Raw genomic sequence first — 20,687 nt, forward strand, 5'->3', positions numbered from 1 at the left:
CCTGTCTGTTAGAGGGCTGTGGAGGCAATTCCATGGAACCAGTTTCATGGCAAACTTAGTGACTCAAACATTCTACCTGGAGCTGGTTGGTTGAGAAGCAGACAGGACTCTGAGCTCAGCGCAGGTAGAAAAACTGTCCCATGATTTATCAAACGATAAGTGTCCCTCTCTTCCCATCTCCCTGCCCTCACTCTTCTCTAATGAGTTTCCTGTTTCTTATGTAATACGCTGTACTCAGCTAACAATACAGATTGAATTTTAGATTGTAGGAACAATGACAAAATTAAATTTAAAGTATTACCAACTCTCTTTTGACTCTTCTTTTTAATTTTCTGTCTGTATTGTATTGTATCCACCACTCTAGGCAGAAAAATTCCTATTTTAATGTAGTTGGTTAGAGTTGGTGGTGTCTTTTCCTTAGCTTTATTTAAGTCAATGTCTAAATCACTGGCCACTGTTGCTCACCTTGTCTGTAAACTGCACCATGTCTGTGCATCTGGACAGAGACCCACTGGAGACAACATCTCCTTACTCAGCTCCCAAGGTCCCACCAGAGTGATGTCTTCACTCCAGACAGCCAAGGGAGCAGGCAGCTCACAGCGGACCAAGTCCCTCTCCATGGGAAGTCCCCATGTTTTTCATCCCTAAGGCCCTGTCTCTCCTGCTTGCTTCTTCCGTGTGCAGAAGGCTGGCTTTACGTTCCTTAAACACATCTTACGATACCCGGTGGTCTTACCTTGGATCATCCAAAGGGCTGGAAAGGCTTTTTCCTGCAGTGTTTCCTGGTCTAACTGCATTTTATCAGAGTCTGATGTTCTGGGCTGGCTTGCTGGTTCTGTTCAGGTGGGCTTCTGGAGGACGGAAGAGACCATTCAGTAAGATGTATAGATGGGATGCGGCAGTTAGATGTCCTTGCTTCATAGCCAGGATGAATGAACGTGCTCAAAAAGTGCCTGCCCATGCCTGACCGCAATTCCAGCTGGGGGAAAATTTTAACAAGTGTCCTTTCTTCTCTACCACCCTCGCGTCTCCAAGAAGGGGATGTCTAACCTTCTGTCATTGCAACACAATGTTGTCATTTATGAAGTCCAGGTTAGAGAACCATGCAACCAAGCTTAAAAAATTATACTAAAATAAGCCGGGTGTGGTGGCACACACCTTTAATCCCAGCGCTCAGGAGGCAGAGGTAGGAGGATTGCCATGAGTTTGAGGCCATGCTGAGACTACATAGTGAATTCCAGGTCAGCCTGGGCTAGAGTGAGACCCCACCTGAAAAAGAAAAGTTGTAGATCAACTGAATAAGACCCCTGACACATGCATGCTGCCCACATACATATGAATATATATCTATATGTATGTGTGTGTGTGTACATGTACACATATCACACACCTATACATGCAAAAAATGCCGTGTGCATCAAGTGAATTTACCGTTTCATGTTGGGAGACATTCATGGCTATCCTCAGCTGCAGGTGGCCCAGGCCACAAGTTGGACACTCTTGGCTGCAGTGACTTCCTCCTCTTACTCAACAAGTGACAGAACACTGCAGTCACCCACCGTGGGCCGGGGGTCTCCAGGTCAGATCATCCCAACTTCCATGTAAAGCCCTCAGCTCCAAACAGGGTGTAGGCAGAAAGAATGATCTGCCATGTCAAGACCTTTCAGTGGACTAAAGGAACGATCCAGACGCTTGAACAGAAAGTGTTTATTCAAGATGATAGTAAGTTCTTTAAAAGACCCTACCCCTTCCTCTAGTTTCTCTTAAGAAAGTAAATCTTACCAGGGTCTAGGAAAAGTCATGGTCAACATCAGCCGGAAATGATAATAACACTGCCTCTCTCTCCTTGTTTTAGGGAATGCTGTCGATTTTTTGGAGACAATGGCTTGACTTTGAAGGTGTTTTTTACCAAGGCAGCCCCTTTCGGTGTTCTTTGGACACTCACAAACTACCTGTACTTATACGCAATAAAGAAAATAAACACCACGGATGTCTCCGTGTTGTTCTGCTGCAACAAAGCTTTTGTGTTCTTGCTCTCGTGGACCGTTCTCAGGGACAGGTTCATGGGAGTGAGGGTAAGTTCTTTATTCTCTCTTCCTCACTCACTCAGTCATGCCAGCCAGATCCTGCCCATTGGCTTGCTTAGCTCCGTGTGCCACGCCGCTGAGTGCTGACCCTTCTGACCTGCGGCAGAAAAAGCCCGGGCTCTGTTCTTGGCGCGTCTCGCCGGCCTTCTTGCTTGCAAACCATTCTAGACAAGCGCTCATGAAAGCACCTTTCATTTCAAGCATTCCAACAAGCCTTCTCTAAAGTGTGTGCCAGCCAAGTGGAGTGACAGCCAGAGAGTGACAGTGTGCTCCTTTTCCTGTGTGCCCACCCCTACCCCGTGGCGATGTTCCAGGCTTCAGCATGTGGCATGCCCTGCCCTGTGGCCTGGGGCTTTCTGCCACTCCTGCTTTCTGGTGAGGAGCTGTACAAAACTCTGAGGACACGTGGGTGTGAGGCTCTCGAGGCTTGGCCTGAACCATGTGGTCAGACACACTCATGCCAAGTCCAAACTGTGTGTGTGGTAGTGTTGGGGTTGGGGGTAGTGAGTGGGGTTCACACCATAGATAGAGAGGATGCAGTGAAATCCCTCGGATGGCCTTGAGTTTTATAGGCAAGTCTTAGTAAATTCATAGCTCATCGGATTTCATAATAGTTGTATGGTAAATATGCTTACTAAAACCCAGCTGGCAGTGAAGGACAGAATTCTAGTGGCTTCTACCTGGCTCCCTCTGGTGGCCAGGGGCTTCCTCTGCCTGTCAGCACTTTACAAACAGGGCAGAAAAGTATTGGCCACTTTTCTGGCTCTCTTGTGGCCACAGCCCATCGCGTACCACTTCCTGCCTGGAAGCTCAGTGCCCACTGTTAGGCAGCTCCACTTAAGCTAGTTGTGATGACCCCAACAGGGGCGAGCTTCAGGTCTTCCACTTCTGTCCTTGCCTCATGGTCCTGGGAACAGTGACATCACCCTAAGAGTGGGCTCACGCCCACCTGAGTTATTCAAACAGCAGTGGGGACATGAGTCAACTGCTGGCTTGTATTTTTAGTCTGAAGCTGGGGGTGAATTTGTTTTGAGGCTCAGTGTTAATTTTGGAATGAAAACTCACACCCTGGGCTGCCACCCAGAAAAGCCTTCAGCAAATAAATGATCTAATACATCTCTTCAAGGGCTGCAGGTGTTTCCCTCGGTCACTGGCCACAGGCTTGCATGACTTGAGGCTAAAGACTTAGATAGAAGTCCTGGAGCCACTGCCCCTTCTCTTGCCTTTCCAGACTTCATTTAGGGGCAGTCAAGAGACTTCATGGAAATGTGGGCCATGATTCAGATGCCCCAAGCTAATTCTTGTTACTAGAAAGAAAAGTTTCAAGGTCAATGATGGAGCTTCAGAGAGGACAAAAAGAATTGTCAGGAGGTTGAGAGAAGCAGGTGTGAACAAACTTGAACCACTCTCTCATAGATTCCAAGAGCAGGATGGCCCTTTGAGACTTGTGGGTCTGTATCTGGTTGTCGTTCATGGATAGGAGGGAGGCCTCCCAATACCTTGGAACTGTGACACGGCCTGGCCATGTGGCCTCTGAGCCATGCACTCTGCTGACCACCACTTCCTGCAGTTTTATGCTGACGGCTTGCAGCACGTGGCCGGTGCTGGAGTGAAAGGCTACAGACCAGCCTGGGTGGGTGATAGGGTGTTGTGATTTGCAAGCACTGTGCAGGCGTGGTTTCTTCCTAATGCCATGGCTAGCCTTGGAAGAACTTCTCCCTGAAGACTGCAGGGACTGCCCTGTCTCATCTTGCAGAGCTCAGAGAGTTTGCAGCCTCTATAAGACTGGACGTTTCCCTGCATAGATGGCTGGAGGGTGAGGTCCAAGGTCAGATCTCAACTGTGCACACCACTCAGCCTCTATACTATCTCCTGAGTCAGGCAGCTCCTTCCACTGGGGAATCCCAAAAGACTCTAGGGAGCTAATGTGGCTCTGTTCCGGGCACTGAATGACCAGTGCCCACTGCGTGGTGTGAAGGATGTGGCCAATGGTCAGCTTCATTGCATAAGAGACTGGTGCAGTTAAGATAGTTCTTAGATCTTGGGATCATTGCTCCTGGGGAGAGCCGGCAGATCCAGATCAGAAGAATGGTTGCTTTCTCATTGTTGGGACAAAACACCCGACCGGAAGCAGCTTAAGGAAGGGAAGGGTTTATGTTCAGCTTGCAGTTTAAGGGGAAGTGTCCACTGTGGCAGGGAAAGCATGGCTGGCCAGAGCAGGAAGTCTGTGTCACATCTTCACATCAGCATGGAGGAAGAAGAGAAAGTGGTTAGGGCTGGGCCGTGACACCTCAGCCCCCAGTGACACACTTCCTCGGGCAAGGCTCCATATCCTAAAGGTTCTACAGTTTTCCCAAATAGCGCCACCAACTGGGGGCTAAGTATTCAAACACATAAGTCTACAGGGGCACATTTTACGTTCAAACCACCACAGAGGGGATGTGTCTCAGTGCGAGGAAGACCCCGGCCACTCCTGGTGTCTGGGTGCTGCTGAGATGATGTGTCTGTACGAATGGAGCCCAGGATGCCCTCGCCTCTTTGCTTAAGGGTGCTTTTCATGTGTGTCCTGGGCCAGAAGTTCTTGAATGGTGACAGGGTGCCGAGGCTGGGATCAAGTGACGAGGCTGTGGTTCTTTGCTCCACTCATAAGTTGTGGGACCTTGAGTAGAATGCCAATAGCTCTGTGTCTTAGTTGCCTAAAGTGGGCAGATTATGACTGTTCATTGGCAACTGTGAGAATCATGTAGGCTGGTGTGTCTCCAGCTCCTGGGCCTTGGTCAGTGCTACCGTTTCTTGATGTTAATATTTTTGTTTCTTGCAGAGTAGGCGGGTGAATCAGGTCAGTTCTTGTGACAGTGTCAGAGACTGGAAACACTTAAAGAGTCAGTTTTGTGTGACAGGTGACAGAAGTCTGTGGTGTGAAGTACCAGTGATAGTGCCTACCAGCTGAGGTAACTCAGCCTTCCTGGTACGGCCGTGGAAAGCGTAAAGTTTCTGATTGTACATGACATTCATGACCTGACAACGCATTGTGGTAAGGGCTTCAAACCAGGAAGGATGGGGCTGGCTCCCATGTCAACCAATTCTAAATGATGTTTTCAGTAACCAAAATGTACAAGTGCTTCCAGGGGGACATGGGTGCTAACTTGGGCCTAATCTTGACCTTTAGTGAGGGACGAGGGGTGGGGGCTGTGACCTGAATCCAGTGTGGAGAACATTGAGGGTGGGGCGTGAGGAGACTCTAGAGAGCCACACAGCTGCCCACAAGCCCTGATAGTCCTTGAATGGATGAAGCAGACCAGGAACCAGGAGGGCGAATGTTGGGAGATGTGCATTTTAAAATTGGGGTTGGGTGCTGGGAGATGAGTCAGTAAAGTGCTTGCCTCTCAAGCATGAGGAGGACCTGAGTTTGGACCCCAGACCCATGTAAAAATTGGGCATAGCAGTACATACATACTTGTAATTTCAGTGCTGGGGAGTCAGGAAACAGGAGGCTCCTTTGGGTTTACCTGGCTGGCTGACTTAGTTGATTGGTGAGCCACAGTTTCGGCCAGAGACCCTGTCTCAAAAACTAAGGTGGAGAGCAGCTAGGAAAGACACCCAAAGTTGACCTCTGACCTCAAAATGCATACTCACACATGTGTGTCTGCACCTGCACACAGAGAAACATGCATAGACACCCACACACCTCTCTTACACACACATATGCAAAAAATAAAGATAGCAAAAATTAGGCCTTTATTTCACTCTTGTATTATTGTCCAAAACTAAGCAAAATCTAAAAAGCATCCAGAGAGTTCTCTCTGGTAGAAAACATACACCACTCTGTTTTTAGCAAGGCTGGGGAGAAGCCCTAGTCTGAGGGTGACTGGACCTCATTTTAGACAGCAAGCCCGTGTCTCCAGTCTCCTTAAGGCTTTAAGTTCCCTTTCAGCTCAGCCTGTAGCAGAGCCAGTTGCTAACACCAAGTTAATGGGATGTGGGACACAGCCCAGGAGCCTGAGGTCTCTCAGTGTGGTTGCATAGAAGAGACCAGCAGGCAATGGGAGGGACAGTCCGTGGTGGGAGGGACAGTCAGTCAGTGGTGAGAAAGAGACAGTCAGTGGTGGGAGGGACAGTCAGTGGTGAGAGAGACAGTCAGTGGAGAGAGAGACAGTCAGTGGTGGGAGAGACAATCAGTGGAGAGAGAGAGAGACAGTCAGTGGTGGGAGGAACAGTCAGTGGGAAGAGAGACAATCAGTGAAGAGAGAGACAGTCAGTGGTGGGAGGAACAGTCAGTGGGAAGAGAGACAGTCAGTGGCAGCTTTCCAGCCTGTGCATCTTCTCTGTTCCCCAGAAGTAGAAGTGATGGCTGTCACCAGAGGCCACTCTCACCTTCAGTCCCTGTGTCAAGATAGTCCTGAGAGAACCAGAAGGCGTGAGAAAGGAGAGGCATAGGGTAAGGGGAAGCTCTCTTGTTCCACATGCCCATGTATGTCCTCTGAGGGGATCCCTGATGGAGGGGTATGCTCTCATGAATCCATGGGACCAATTTGACCAGCCTTGTGCAGCATTCCTTCAGCACAGGACTAGGCAAGGGACAGCTTCACGTGAGAACCGGGAGACTGCAAGGCGCGAGGGTGTTGTTACGGGGACAGAATATCTGACAGTCAGTTTAAGGGAGGAAGGGATTGCTTCCGCGTGTGGCTCAAGGTTACAACCGGTCATGGTGGGGAAGGCACGGCGGCAAGAGCTGGTCACGTTCAGCCCTCAGTGAGGAAGCGGAGGGATGCATGCTGACTCCTCAGGTAGCTGTCTCCTTTTTATACAGTATGGGACCCCCCCCACACTGCCATCAAAGGAACAACACTGCCCATAGTTCAGGTGGGTCTTCCCACCTCAACTTACCCGGTGAACATCCCTCACAGGCTAAAATAACCCAGATTGTCCCTCACAGGTGGTTTGAGGTCAAGTTGACAGGCAAGATAAACCATCACAGGCGTGAAACAACAGACACATCCATCCTACACACCCAGAATCTTAGAGAGGAGCGTGGGTTGAGGAAGGACCTGGGTTCTGACCTTCTGACTGATGGTCCTAGAGTGAGACCAGCACTTCCTATTCGCCATCTGACTTTCATCCCAGCTAGTCTGCTGTAGCCCGGAAAGCTAGTGTCCCACAGCCAGGTTCAGAGACCCTGTGATTTGTGCTGGGACCCCAGAAGGTCACCACTATTTGTGGTGTCATCTGTGGAAATGAGCCCGTGGGGCGCTGTGGCTGTGGGATATCAGTTTCCTCAGCTGAGGGGAGCAGAGTGGCCACCATCCCTCTCTTCTGACCCCTGCAGCCTCTCCCTGACTCTCTTGCCCACCCTGAAGCTCCTAGCAGCTTGTTGTTTAATAGACAGTGATGAGGGCAGAAGAGTCTAGAATCTGCCTCACAAGTCTTCGACAAAAGTAAATTAATTAATAACAACCTGTTCTCCTTCACCTCTTCAAACTTCAGAAGTACGATTATAAGATGTACATTTGGAGATAAACCACCGCATCAGACATTTGGCTCTTTTTCTTTCCCTTCCCCTTCCTTCCAACTTCCTTTCCGACTCCTCCTTGGGGGCCCCTCTGATGCCCACCTGTGTCCTGGGGGCCGCAGCAGCCCGGCGTCCCTTCCGCATAGTCACGGCCCCTTTCTTGTCCACTTGTTCTTGGGTACTTGCTATCTTGCAGTGTCTGTTTCTTCCTGACACTGAGCAGCTATTCCCAGACCACGCAGCATTTAGAGATTAAACGTGGGTGTTTGGGATGCAGTGAAGCCACTGACAGCAAGAGAACTTCTAAGCCAGTGAGGGCAGAGAGCAAGGCTGGGCAGATGGCTCAGTGGATAAAGTGTTGGTCATGCAAACATGAGGACATGAGTTCAGTCCTGAGCACCCACATCAAAGTGACAGGCATGATAGCGCACATTTGTGATCTCAGTTCTGGGGATGCAGAAACAGGAGGACCCCTGGGGCTCACTGACCAGCAAGTCTAGCCTAAAAGGCCAATGAGAGACCCTGTCTCAAAACAGAAATATGGCATTTCCAAGGAACGACACCAGGAATAACACCCAAGGTTGTCCTCTGGCCTACACACACACCCCCACACACCCCCACACGTAGACAAAGGTCTGGCTCCTCTGGGACGCAGCAGTCACCAGGGCTACCAGGATGTCTGGGTTTTTTTGTTTGTTTGTTTGTTTTTTGTGTGTGTGTGTGTGTGTGGACACATGTTCGGTGGAATGTATGTGGAGATAAGAGAAAATTCTCAACAGGACCTCCTGGTTTTTGTTTGGTTTTGTTTTTGTTTATTTGTATGTGTATCTGGGTGGTGCATTGGGGGGACACATGTGTCATAGTATACATGTTGAAATCAGAGAACAACCTCAGTATGACCTCTATTTTCTGGGCCAATGTAGCATTATATGAAAATGTTGCGGAAATTGTGTTCTAGAAATGTGTGGCTCAGATATACTATGAAAGTCAGCCCTGTGACCTCACACTAACCTAAAAATGTCTGTAGAACGCACCCGAGAAGCCCAGATTCCACGTAAAGTCATGGTTGGCCATTAACGGACATTATGCCAGCTTTGCCATCAAGCAGACTCGTCATTTGTCTGACCTTTTGCCCTGCGACCTGAGGCAGATCCACTAGCCTCTCCTAGATCACTTGTTAGGGCTACAAAAAGAGGTGGATGGCCATTTGTCTGCATTAAGGATGAAATGACAAAAAGCATAGCAAAAACTCGCCCCAGGGCTATTCGGTAACTCAGCCAGCCGATGGCAGTGCGGCCCCTCCCCCAGCTCCTCCGGCTGCCTCCTGCTGTCCTTGCACGCGTCCCTGGGCTGCGCATGTTCTCCCTGGAAACGTGGTCCCGCGTGTCCCAGTTCAGGAATCTTCTGTATAGCCCGGAAGTCCTGAGGTCAGCGGGAAGGGGAGCTGCCAGGAGGACACTGCTACAGATCGGGCTGCTCAGCGAGGTCGGGGTGCGGTGAGCAGCCCCCGCTGGTCCATGGCGAGCTAAGAAAACACAAAAGCCAGGTCACACGAAGTACCTTGGGAAAGTGAAGTGAGAACTCAGCTGGTTCCGGGTACTCACCATGGACTACCCATGAGGCTTTGTCTTGACCACACAGTGAGTGTCCATGGCTGGAAAAGCCACACCACCATCCCAGCTGCCATGTGCCTCGGGCTTTCAGTCATGCCAAGCTTGGCTAGGTGCCCTTGTGAGCAGCAACACCTCTGCCTATTCTCCCCAGGAGGCTTTGAATAAAGGTATCGTGAACCCCATCACACACACACACACACCCATAGCAAAATCCCCAAAACGGAACATTCGAGCCGCCTGGCCCTCACACCGCACCTCTGACTCCCTCGCACCGTCTAACTGTTTTCCTCCCCCCTGCAGATTGTGGCCGCCATCCTCGCCATTGCCGGCATCGTGATGATGACGTATGCCGACGGCTTCCACAGCCACTCAGTCATCGGCATAGCCCTGGTGGTGGGCTCCGCGTCCACGTCGGCTCTCTACAAGGTACGAGCAAATGGGAGCCAGCTTCCTGACTGGGCATGCGTCCCTCAGCGGGGCACTGGTCCTTCACTGTGGAGATCCCTGGGTGGTGCTGGGATTTTTTTTTTAAAAAACATATTCTTTTTTTTTTTAAATTTTTTATTTATTTATTTGAGAGCGACAGACACAGAGAGAAAGACAGACAGAGGGAGAGAGAGAGAATGGGCACGCCAGGGCTTCCAGCCTCTGCAAACGAACTCCAGACGCGTGCGCCCCCTTGTGCATCTGGCTAACGTGGGACCTGGGGAACCGAGCCTCGAACCGGGGTCCTTAGGCTTCACAGGCAAGCGCTTAACCGCTAAGCCATCTCTCCAGCCCAAAAACATATTCTTATTTATTATCTGCAAGCAGAGAAAGAGAGAGAGAGAATGGGCACCCAAGGTCTCCAGCCACTGAAAAATGAACTCCAGATACATGCACCGCTGTGCACCTGGCTTTACATGGGTACCAGGGAAGTGAACTCGGGTCGTTAGATTTTGCAGGCAAACATGTTAGCCACTGAGCCATCTCTCCAGCCCTGGTGCTGGGCTTTTGAGAAGAGCAAGTGTTTTCATTGTACCAGGCAAGTGGAAAGCACCACGGGGGTACAGCTGAGCAGGTTGGGAGCCTCTGAGGTTGCCCGGTTCCTGCCCAGTGGCGGAAATGTCAGCAGTGACTTTGCCATGTAAGTCCTTGGGCACAGTTTTTGTGGCCACCAGCCAAGATGAATCCATTCAAGGTTCGTGTTGGGGCTAAATATACAACAACATAACTGCTGTAATATGGGAATTAAAATTACTTTTATCAAAAGTCCAGGGCTGGAGAGATGGCTTAGTGGTTAAGCGCTTGCCTGTGCAGCCTGAGGACCCTGGTTCGAGGCTCGGTTCCCCAGGTCCCACGTTAGCCAGATGCACAAGGGGGCGCATGTGTCTGGAGTTCGTTTGCAATGGCTGGAGGCTCTGATGCACACATTCTCTCTTTGTCTGTCCCCAGCATGGTCATCCCAGTGCTAAGTAGGGAAGCTGAGGCAGGAGGATTGCTGTGAGTTTGATGTAAGCCTGGGCTACATAGTGAGATCTATCTCGAAAAAAAAATGGCACCATGTTGACAGCTGTTGAAAAATACTTCCCAATGTGGGTCTGGAGACTGTCAGTGCTGATTGCACACCAGAGCCCCTAGTTGTCCCTGCCCCGACTCCCCTCTTCCCACTCCTCTGCTCTGGCTCCCTTCTCTCCCCTCTCCCTCCATTTTTAGGTGTCCAGGCTGGGAAATCCTGAAGGACTAAATGAAGACAGTGAGACTGTGGATTTCAGCCTTCATGGACCTCGTCAGGAAGGCTGGGGAACTTCCATGCTGCACAAAGGCATAAGGAAGCCCCCCCCCCCAATCCCATGAGTACCCTCTGTCAGTGGTTTTTAGAAAGTGAATGAATTTTGCCTCCTACCCTTGGCTGGCATCCTATCATGCCCACAGATAGACACACATCTCATGACAGGGCCCTGACAGTCCAGCACCGCTCTGTGACTTCAAAGCTGCTCTCCAGAAAACATGAATGGCCACACAGTGCTGTAGCAGAGTCTCTGAGCTAAAGAGTAGCAGGGATCTTCCAAGGCTCGGGGCCCAGTGCAGAAGAGGTGGCAGAAAGAATGTAAGAGCCTAGCTGGGTGTGGTGGCACACGCCTTTAATCCCAGCACTCGGGAGGCAGAGGTAGGAGGATCACCATGAGTTCAAGGCCACCCTGAGACTACATAGTGAATTCCAGGTCAACCTGGACTAGAGTGAGACCCTACCTCGAAAAACCAACAAAAAAAAAAAAAAAGGAAAGAAAGAAAGAAGGAAAGAATGTAAGAGCCAAAGGAAGGGTAGGACTCCTTACTCCTTACAACATGTTCCTCCAGACACAAAATGGCCTGGATCTCCATGACCTCACAGTGCCTGACACTACCTATACAAGACCATCATAATGGGAGGAAAAGATCGTGACGTCAAAATAAAGAGAGACTGACTGAGAGGGGAAGGGGATGGGATAGAAAGTGGAATTTCAAAGGAGAAAGTGGGGCAGGGCAGTACCATGGGTTATCATCTACAATTATGGAAGTTGTCAATTAAAAAAAAAAGAAATTAAGAAAAAAGAGTAGCAAGGAGCGCATAGAAACAGTCCCCTGGGGGCACAGCATCTAGACTCAGCTCCTGTCTCCGTCTCCATTGCTGCCTGAATCCTGTCCTGAGGGACTGACGGGTGGACAGCTGGAAGCCATTTCCTGCCCTTTGTGCATTCTACATGTGCACAGCCACAAGCAGTGTTGGGCAAGGGGACAAAAGGATGGCCGAGGGACAGTCGTATTCACCAAGCAGGATGAGGCCCATGGCATGTCCGAGTCCAGCCTCTTGCTACTGTCCCTCTCCTCCTGGCCTTTTAAACACCCAAAGTGATGTACAAGCAAGAACAGATTCAGGGAACAAAGTTCAGAGCACTCCACCAAATTCCATGCCATTTCCAGTTAGGAGAGAGCAAAATCCCTCCACATTTGGCTCAGAGAAAACATCTTTGCAAGCAAAGTTCTCTTTTTCATATTTTTTAAAAATATTTTATTTAAGGGAAAGAGAGAGAGAGAGAGAGCACATGCCAGGACCTTTAGCCACTGCAAATGAACTCCAGATTTATGTGCCACTTTACAGCATCTGGCTTTATGTGGGTCCTGGGGAATCGAACGTAGGTCTTTAGGCTTTATAGGCAAGTGCCTTAACCACTGAGCCATCTCTCTGGCCCTCTGTTTTTCATTGACAAATTTCAAAAATGTATATAATACATTTTGAATTCCTTCCCATTACTTTCTCTTGTCTCCCTGCCCTCTTCCACTGAACTCCAAAGGTCTTTCTTGTGGCCCTGACTACGAAAACTGTACTGTCCAGTGTCCGAGATCAGTTTTGCAGGGTCTTGAGAGAATGGATGACCACGACAGATATTTCCAATAGATATGATGTTGTAAACATGACACAGGGCACTCATACCTTCGTATGCAGACCTGTGTCTCATGAAGATGTGCTCCGTGGAAACAGGCAGTTAAGCTCCCTTCCCCGTTAAAAGAGACGCTAGCATGTGGACCACAGAGCCCAGGAGCTCTGCTGTCCTTCAGTAGTGGCCAGGTGAGGTCAAAGTCAGCACAGGGCCTATGTGCAGCCTGGGCTTTTTATTTTAACTTTATTTTTGTTTTTTAATTATTTGAGAGAGAGAGAGAGAAAAAGAAGCAGAGAGTGAGAGAGAGAGAATGGGCGCACCAGGGCCTCCAGCCACTGCAAACAAACTCCAGACGTATGTGCCCCCTTGTGCATCTGGCTTATGTGGGTCCTGGGGAATCGAAATGAGGTCCTTTGGCTTTGCAGGCAAACACCTTAACCTCTAAGCCATCCCTCCAGCCCCAGCCTGGGCTTTTTTTTTTTTTTTTAATCAAGTACCCATGCTATGCTCACACCCAGGTGAGTACGAGGTGTCCTCACTGCCGCCTTCCTCCTGCAGGTTCTGTTCAAGCTTCTACTGGGCAGCGCCAAGTTCGGAGAAGCAGCCTTATTTCTGTCCATCCTGGGTGTGTTCAACATCCTCTTCATCACCTGCATCCCCGTCGTCCTCTACTTCACCAAAGTGGAATACTGGAACTCCTTCGATGACATTCCATGGGGAAACCTTTGTGGATTTTCAGTTCTTTTATTGAGTAAGTAACACCCGCCACCCCGTCCCCTAGCAAACAGTGACGGGCGCGCGCCCCTGGAAGCCCTTGTTCTGGAGGAGAAAAGCAGGCTCCCTGCTGCCCCCAAGTTCTTGCTGCTGTCCTACGTCTTCCCCGAGTCACAGTCAGTGCAGCGGTGACGGTGTCATGACGACTCTGAGCAAGCTGACAGCTCAGCGTCTCGGGTGTTACCCACAGATCACGCTAGGCTAATGCAAGAAGCCCCCCAGCACACTATCAAAGTGTCACCAGTCAGGAGATAGGGATCGTCATCCTCATGTTATCCCCACTGTCACCGTTGCTAGGTGATGGCTACTGCTGGGCAGGAAAGTGACCAGGGTGGGGCTCTCAGTCTCCTCTGCAAACCCACCTCCAAAGCTACTGCCCAGAGCAGCCAGGGGCGAGGCAAGGGGAGGAAGACATGCGCTCACACTCCCTGGCCCACCTCCTTGCACCTGCCCCTTGGTCACCTTTGCTCCCCTGCATAGCACAGGGAAGCCAGTGACTGACTCACCCCAATCCTAGACAAAGCCTGAGTTCACGGAGCATCAGCAAAAGACTCTGGGAACTCCCACCTCCCAGAGAAGTGGGTTCAGACAGGCCAGCGTGGTGGCCAAGGATGGGGAAGTCAGGAGTAACTCATGTTTCTTAAATTCTTTATTGCAGCATTCAATATTGTATTAAATTTTGGAATAGCTGTTACATATCCCACACTGATGTCTCTCGGAATTGTCCTCAGTGTACCTGTGAACGCAGGTAACCCTATTCTGATGGATTTGTTCTCTTTTTTACATGTGTGTGCGTATGTGTGCATGTTAGTATGTGTGTGGCACGAGTGTGTATAATGGTGACCAATGAGGGTTCACATGTGTGTGCACATGTGAGGAGACCAGAGAACATCCTTACGTGTCACTCCTCAGACACCTTTTATTGAGAGAGCATCTCTCATTGGCCTAGACCTGCAAAGTAAGCCTGGCCTAACTGGTCAGTGAGGGCCCAGGGAATCTTCCTGTCCCCACCTCCCCAGTGCTGGTAATACAGATGTATACCATCATGCCCAGCTCTCTTCTTAGAAAAAACATTTTATTTATTTATTTGAGGGGGGACAGATACATAGAGAGAGAGAGAGAGGGAGAATGGGTGCACCAGGGCCTCCAGCCACTGCAAACAAAATCCCATGCATCACCTGGTGCATCTGGTTTTACATGGGTACTTTTCATCGGGCAAGCACCTTAACTGTTGAGCCATCTCTCCAGCCCCTATGCTCAGCTTTTTGATGTGGGTTCTGGGGATTGAACTCAGGTCCCATGCCTGCAAGGCAAGCACTTTATCACCTGGGTCATCTCCCCAGCCCAAGGACAATACGTCAAAGTACAGAAGGTTCCGGAGCTCTAGACGCATGGCCAACAGTGGTCTAGATTCGTGAGGCTTCTGGAAGGTGCCTTTGCTACATCCTTTCATCCACCCTTTGCTTCTTTACCTAATACTTGCGCAGGCTAGGCCAAAAGGAATGTTCCAAGTAAATGTGACATAGAAACATATCTGGCCTATCTGTAGCCCAGTGGTAACAAGGCAAGTCCATGCCCTAGCACCTCACAGGGTCCTCAGCCCCAGTAACCAGTTCTCTCTCTCCCCCCAGTGGTCGATCACTACACCAGTCAGATAGTCTTCAACGGGGTCCGGGTCATTGCTATCATCATCATCGGCCTGGGCTTCCTCCTCTTGCTCCTGCCCGAGGAGTGGGATGTCTGGTTGATCAAGTTGCTCACCCGCCTCAAAGTGAGGAAGAAGGAGGAGGCAGCGGAGGGTGGAGCAGACCTCGGCTCTGGTCCCCAGGGCAGGAGCAGAAGAGCCCGCCCATCCTTCGCACGCTGAGGTCATTCCTCTGGGACTCTGAGGTGCCCCTGCAGTAATGTCTGTGAGGTCCACTCCTGGTGGAGGACCCTCAGTTGGGTGAGGTGTACATACCTGTACAGTTTTGGTAATCTGCAGTAAGTTCTATGGTATTTATTGGCATGTCCAATTTGCTTGCACTTTTCCACATCAGACCTTCCACTTAAGGGAACCAATTCAAAAGCAGAAGAGGAAAGAATCTCTCAGCGCTTCTTTGATGAATGTAGAGTGGGGTACAGTGAGCCTCGCATCGGTTGTTTCAGGGGACAGGCGAGCTGGACAAGCCATGGCAACTGCTCTGCCTTTCAGCGACCAGAAATGACATTGTACACTGTGATTACTTTTCAGCTATAGTAGGTCACATTTTGTTTCATACAAGAGCTGTACTCTTAATTTTAAGGAGTTTCAATGAACCAAAAGATAAATTGTCAGGCAATCTTGATGGATGAACGGGTCAATCAATGTGTGTGGGTGAATGTGGGTGGGTGGATAGATGGATGGATGGTTGTGTGGGTGGGTGGGTGGATGGATTGGATGGATGGATGGTTGTGTGGGTGGGTGGGTGGATGATTGTGTGGGTGGCTGGGTGGGTGGATGGATGGATGGATGGATGGATGGATGGTTGTGTGGGTGGGTGGGTGGGTGGATAGATTGGATGGATGCATGGATGGATAGATGAATGGATGGAGGGATGGCTGTGTGGATGGATGGACAAACAGGTGGATGGGATGTGAAGAGATGAATAAGAAAAGGATATTGGACATGAAGACCATTGGGTGACAGGTCTTTGCTGGGTCACAGGAAGGGAAAGGGGAGTCCAACCCAGTTGGCCTGCTCTCTCATGTCTTCATGGGATCATGCAAGAGAATTCACAGTGCCTTCTCCAGAATCTTCGTCTTTACCTATGTGAAGCGAGGTGACATTATAAGTCACTGGCGCCGTCTTATAATTTAGATGTAGAAATCTTTAGAAACAAATACAACTATATGTGTGTGTGTATATATATTAAAAAATGACAAAGCTAGTGACCAATGTATTTGGGACGTGGTTGGAGGTATATAGCACGTATATCAGGAAGAGTGTGGGGGATGGAAACTGCTTTTAGCTTTTACTTCCAGACCAAGACTGAAAAATTATTTACTGACTCTGTAAACCTTTTTATGAAACTTTTAAGCACTGGGCTGTTTACTTACACAATTTAGGTCTGCCATAAAAATTTCTATCTGTGATAGATCTGTAAAGAGGGACTAGGGTTAGAGTTTACTATTTTTGAAGTTTACATTGTTACATATGAAAAAGGAAACATTATTTTGAGATGTTGTCATAACCCAATGGTGCATTCTGTAGCCATGGAATCTTTTGTTTCCTGGGGGAAAGGGGCATTCATGACCTGAACTTTTTAGCAACTTATTATTCTCAGTTTCCATTACCTGTTTGGCCAAACAGATTAATAAAATATTTGAAAAAGAAGGACTGAGTGCTGTCTTGGTGGCCACATTGTTGCTTCTACTACAAGAGCCCTAATGCAGCCTGTTGCTCAGTCACCCAGCATCTTTCAAGCAGGTAAGCCTGCCCAGCTACTACAAGAGAGGGCAACTCTTTTGTAAAAAATTAATTAAGTGTGTGTGTGTGCGTGTGTGTGTGTCTGTCTGTCTTTCTGTCTGTCTGTCTGCATGTTCCAGCAGACTCACAGGTGCTGCAGCGTGCATGTAGAGGCCAGAGGACAACTTCAAGTCGGTCCTCACCTTCCATCTTATATTGAACAGGGTCTCCCGTCCTTCACCACTCCCTTCACAGTCTTTTGGGAAATGCTCCTGTCTCCACCTCACTTCTCACTGTAAGTGCACTGGGATTGCAGAAGCCAGCCATAATCTCTGGCTTTTACATGGAAATTGGGAATCTGAAATCAGGTGCTAAGAATTGTGTGACAAGCACATCACCCACTGAGCCATGGCCTCTGCCCCAGCAATTCTTTAAAAAAAAATTATTCATTTACTTTCAGGCAGAGAGACAGAGAGAATAGAGTCAGAGAATGGGCATGCCAGGGCCTCCAGCCACTGCAGATGAGCCCCAGATGCTCAAGCTGGAGTGCAGGCATTGGGCTCGACGTAGGAACTGGGGAACTGCACTTGGATCATTAAGTGCCTTGCCTGCTAAGCCATCTCTCCAGCCCAATAACTCTTATTGTAAGGTCAGACGACACACAGGACAATCATGGTCCCCACAGAAATTGCTAAGTGTCAAAGCAGCCAGTTGCTCCTTGCTCCCTCCGGGCATCTGTCCTCTGTTCAGCTTGGCATGTCCCCTCTCCTCCTTCCTGTTGGGTGGCTCCTCAGCTCAGCTCGCAAGGACCTCCCATCACTACCTCAAGGACATTCACTGTTCCGAGATCTGCAGTCTTCCAGTTCGGCCTTCACAGATAGGTGTCCACTGGCCCTGTCAATCTAACCTAACTGAGGAGCACACGGCCAGCCTCTGTCCTGACGAGCACAAGGAACAGAGCCGGGGCGATGAGTGCGTCAGAACAGGTGGAAGCGGGCTGGGCCCTGTGGGGACTGTCCCTGGGCGCCACTGCTCACATGATTACTTAATGGACTTGAAGTAGGCTGCTTTCCAGAGAGACATGTGACCAGATCAATCCAACAACCACCACCACCAACAGCAAGGGATCAATAGCCAGGCCCTCTGCAGTCCCTGCTGGGGTCTGTCAGAGAGAGATCGGTGTGAATTTCTGATGAAAAGCCAGCAAGCAGAAAAGCCATGCTAAAAATAGAAATTATTTTCACTTTTATGGGAATTCAGAAATGTCCATGCTATGGGTGGTTTTATTAACATTATAATTAATAATAGATGTTTGCAGGAAGCCTTACACATTTCCAAACAACTTAACTACAGGGAATCGTAACAGTCTTGAAAGCTGTGGGCAGGCTAGTTTTTTACATCACTTGAAATGAAGAAATCAATCCTAAAACTTCTGTGGACATGAAGGGGAGCTCAGTGCACCTCCTTTCTATCCATGTCACTATCATGGATGAGGCTCAGGATTCTCCTACATATTTATCACCCAAAACTAAAATGACTGCTTTATCATTCTTTTTTCAATTTATATAATTTTACATAGTTTCCAGTCTTGTATCCCTTCACCCTCGGCCTCCATGTCCCTGAGGGATCTCCTCAGTAGGATCCTTGTTGTTCAGCATGGGGCAATTAGGACCTCCATCGGTCTCTGGTGGCGGGAAGTTGCCTCAACATATTTCTACCCTCCCTGTGGCTCTTACACTCATTCCCCTCTTCCGCAACAGTCCCTGAGCCTTGGTGGGAGTGTTAGCAGTTTGATTTTAACACTGAGTTCTCTGTAAACCCTGCCTTTCTGTTATGATGTGTTTCAGTTCTCCACCATGTTTGTTGCTGTTTCCCTGGAGGCAGCTGTCAGGCTAGCAGTGGGAGCAGTACTCTTCACTGCTTCCTCTGCAGATTCTCCTGGGCCCTGACGAGTGTGGCGCAGGTGGCACATCTCATGGTGGGCACCCTGCTGTCTTTTCTTGTTAACTTGATGAATCTTGGATCTTTCTAGTATTTTCTTCCATCTGTAAAATAAAACAGATCCTCCACCCATGAGTGAGAGCAGAAGTTGTCCAGAGAACAATGGGGGCTTCTCTCCGGTGGTTGTGAGCTTCCTGCCCATGAGGCACTAACTTGGTTCCAAGCACCAGTTAAGAGTTCTCTCTTGGTGAACGGGCCTAATGTCCAGTCGGAGGGCAGTTGGTTCCACACGGAGGCTGTGTGGCACCTACTGCCCAGTGTGCAGTTCTTGTCCAGCAGGAGGCTTGCGGTGCCTCCCGCTCGTTCATGCTCTCGGTGGCCGTTGTCACCCTGTGCCATGAGGGTCTGGCAGGAGAATCGTTTGCTATAATTCACTACTTTAGAGGTTCTGCTAATAGAATAAGAAATTGTGCCATTGTGACTCCACTGGCTTTCCATTTCTGTCCCCATGATGCCAGACCTCTGAACCGCCTGCTGAGTATGGGGACAGACGAGAGTCCTTAGCATTGCTTTGGGTACATGCCTACACCTGACCACTTCCTATTTTGCTCTCTAGAAAGTCTTCATAGGGACTAGGGCAATGGCTCAGTGGTTAAAGTCATTTGCTTGCATAGCCTGCCAGCTTGGGATCAGCTCTCCAGTACCTATGTTAAGCCAGATACACAAAGTAGTACATGCAAATGGAGTTCATGTTAGGTCTGAAGTTTGTTTTCAGAAGGTCCTGGCACACATGTTCATTCATTCTCTCTCTCTCTTCTCTTTTCTAAAATATTTTATTTATTTAAGAGATGGGGGAGGGGCAAGAAAGAGAGACAGAGGAAGAAACAGATAGAGAGAGAATGGGCACACCAAGGACTCCAGAACTCATGCACCACCTTGTGCATCTGGTTTACATGGGTATTGTGGAATCAAACCTGAGTCCTTAGGCTTTTTAGGCAAGCACCTTAACCACTAAGCTGTCTCTCCAGCCCTCTCTATCCTCTCTTTATTTACTCTTTCGTCTTTCAAATAAATAAAATATTTTAAAAGATTTACTCTATTAAAGTTTCCTTTTCAAAACAATTATTTAGAGTGAGTTTGGGGGTATGAATGGACAGTGTACTAACTAAACTGCATCTTCAGTCACTAGGATGTTTCTGTAAAATAAATTGTTCCCTCATACACTTGGCTTTCAAGACCCTTGGTAGAGTTAAGAATCCCAGAAATGTAGCTACTACCTTGATCCCTCTTCGAAATGTCAAAGTCATGTATCCACTGACCTCATATCCCCACCTGATATGGATCTTTTGTTAACTTTTTTATTGACAGCTCCATGATTATAGACAACAAAACATGATAATGCCCTCCCCATCATAGGTTTTCAGTACCAGACATGTATTCCCTCCGATGGAATGGGCCTCCAGTCCAATTAGTGAGCACTTCATTTCCCCCATAACATACATGACACTATTGCACCTGTTGGATCATTTGGCCTTATTGGCCAAACTTAAGGCTTGCAGTATCCAATATTGTTTATCTCCACTGAGGACTTCTTTCTCCCATAGGGCTGCATGCAATGTAGCTTTCTGTCAGCTGGTCTAAAGGGAAGATGTTTTCAGCTCAGCTTCAGCTTGATTTCTCAGTGACCTGCAGCCCAAGCATGTGGAGTCTTCAGAAATAGAGTCTTACCATCTACTCCTGGTGGAAAACCAAAAGCCTTGGTAATGGCCTGTGATGTTTGTTTTGGGTGCACCAGGGCCTCCCTGGCCAACAATTGTCTGGAAAGTATCTCATCCCTGGCACTGAAATTTTTCTAGTAACAATCTATGGCTTCTGGGAGTCCCATTGTCCAAAAAAAGTAATTTTCCATATGGCTTATTCATACGCTTTTAAATT

The 20,687-nt window shown here is 48.9% G+C and overlaps 1 protein-coding gene across 2 annotated transcripts in view; it reads left to right on the forward strand.

The window, feature by feature from the left end:
* The window catches only part of Slc35f3 (solute carrier family 35 member F3), a 256,842-nt gene extending 241,104 nt beyond the window's left edge, over positions 1 to 15,738 (forward strand). For both annotated transcript variants that reach the window (XM_004659702.2, XM_045150223.1), the window contains 5 exons: positions 1,856 to 2,075; positions 9,510 to 9,635; positions 13,169 to 13,361; positions 14,043 to 14,132; positions 15,016 to 15,738. In XM_004659702.2, coding sequence (XP_004659759.2) covers positions 1,856 to 2,075; positions 9,510 to 9,635; positions 13,169 to 13,361; positions 14,043 to 14,132; positions 15,016 to 15,251 — 865 coding nt within the window. In that variant the 3' untranslated portion in view covers positions 15,252 to 15,738. The remainder of the gene's footprint in view (positions 1 to 1,855; positions 2,076 to 9,509; positions 9,636 to 13,168; positions 13,362 to 14,042; positions 14,133 to 15,015) is intronic.
* Positions 15,739 to 20,687: the final 4,949 nt, after the last annotated feature.

This window comes from Jaculus jaculus, chromosome 5, assembly GCF_020740685.1.
Source record: "Jaculus jaculus isolate mJacJac1 chromosome 5, mJacJac1.mat.Y.cur, whole genome shotgun sequence".
Classification (NCBI taxonomy): Eukaryota; Metazoa; Chordata; class Mammalia; order Rodentia; family Dipodidae; genus Jaculus; species Jaculus jaculus.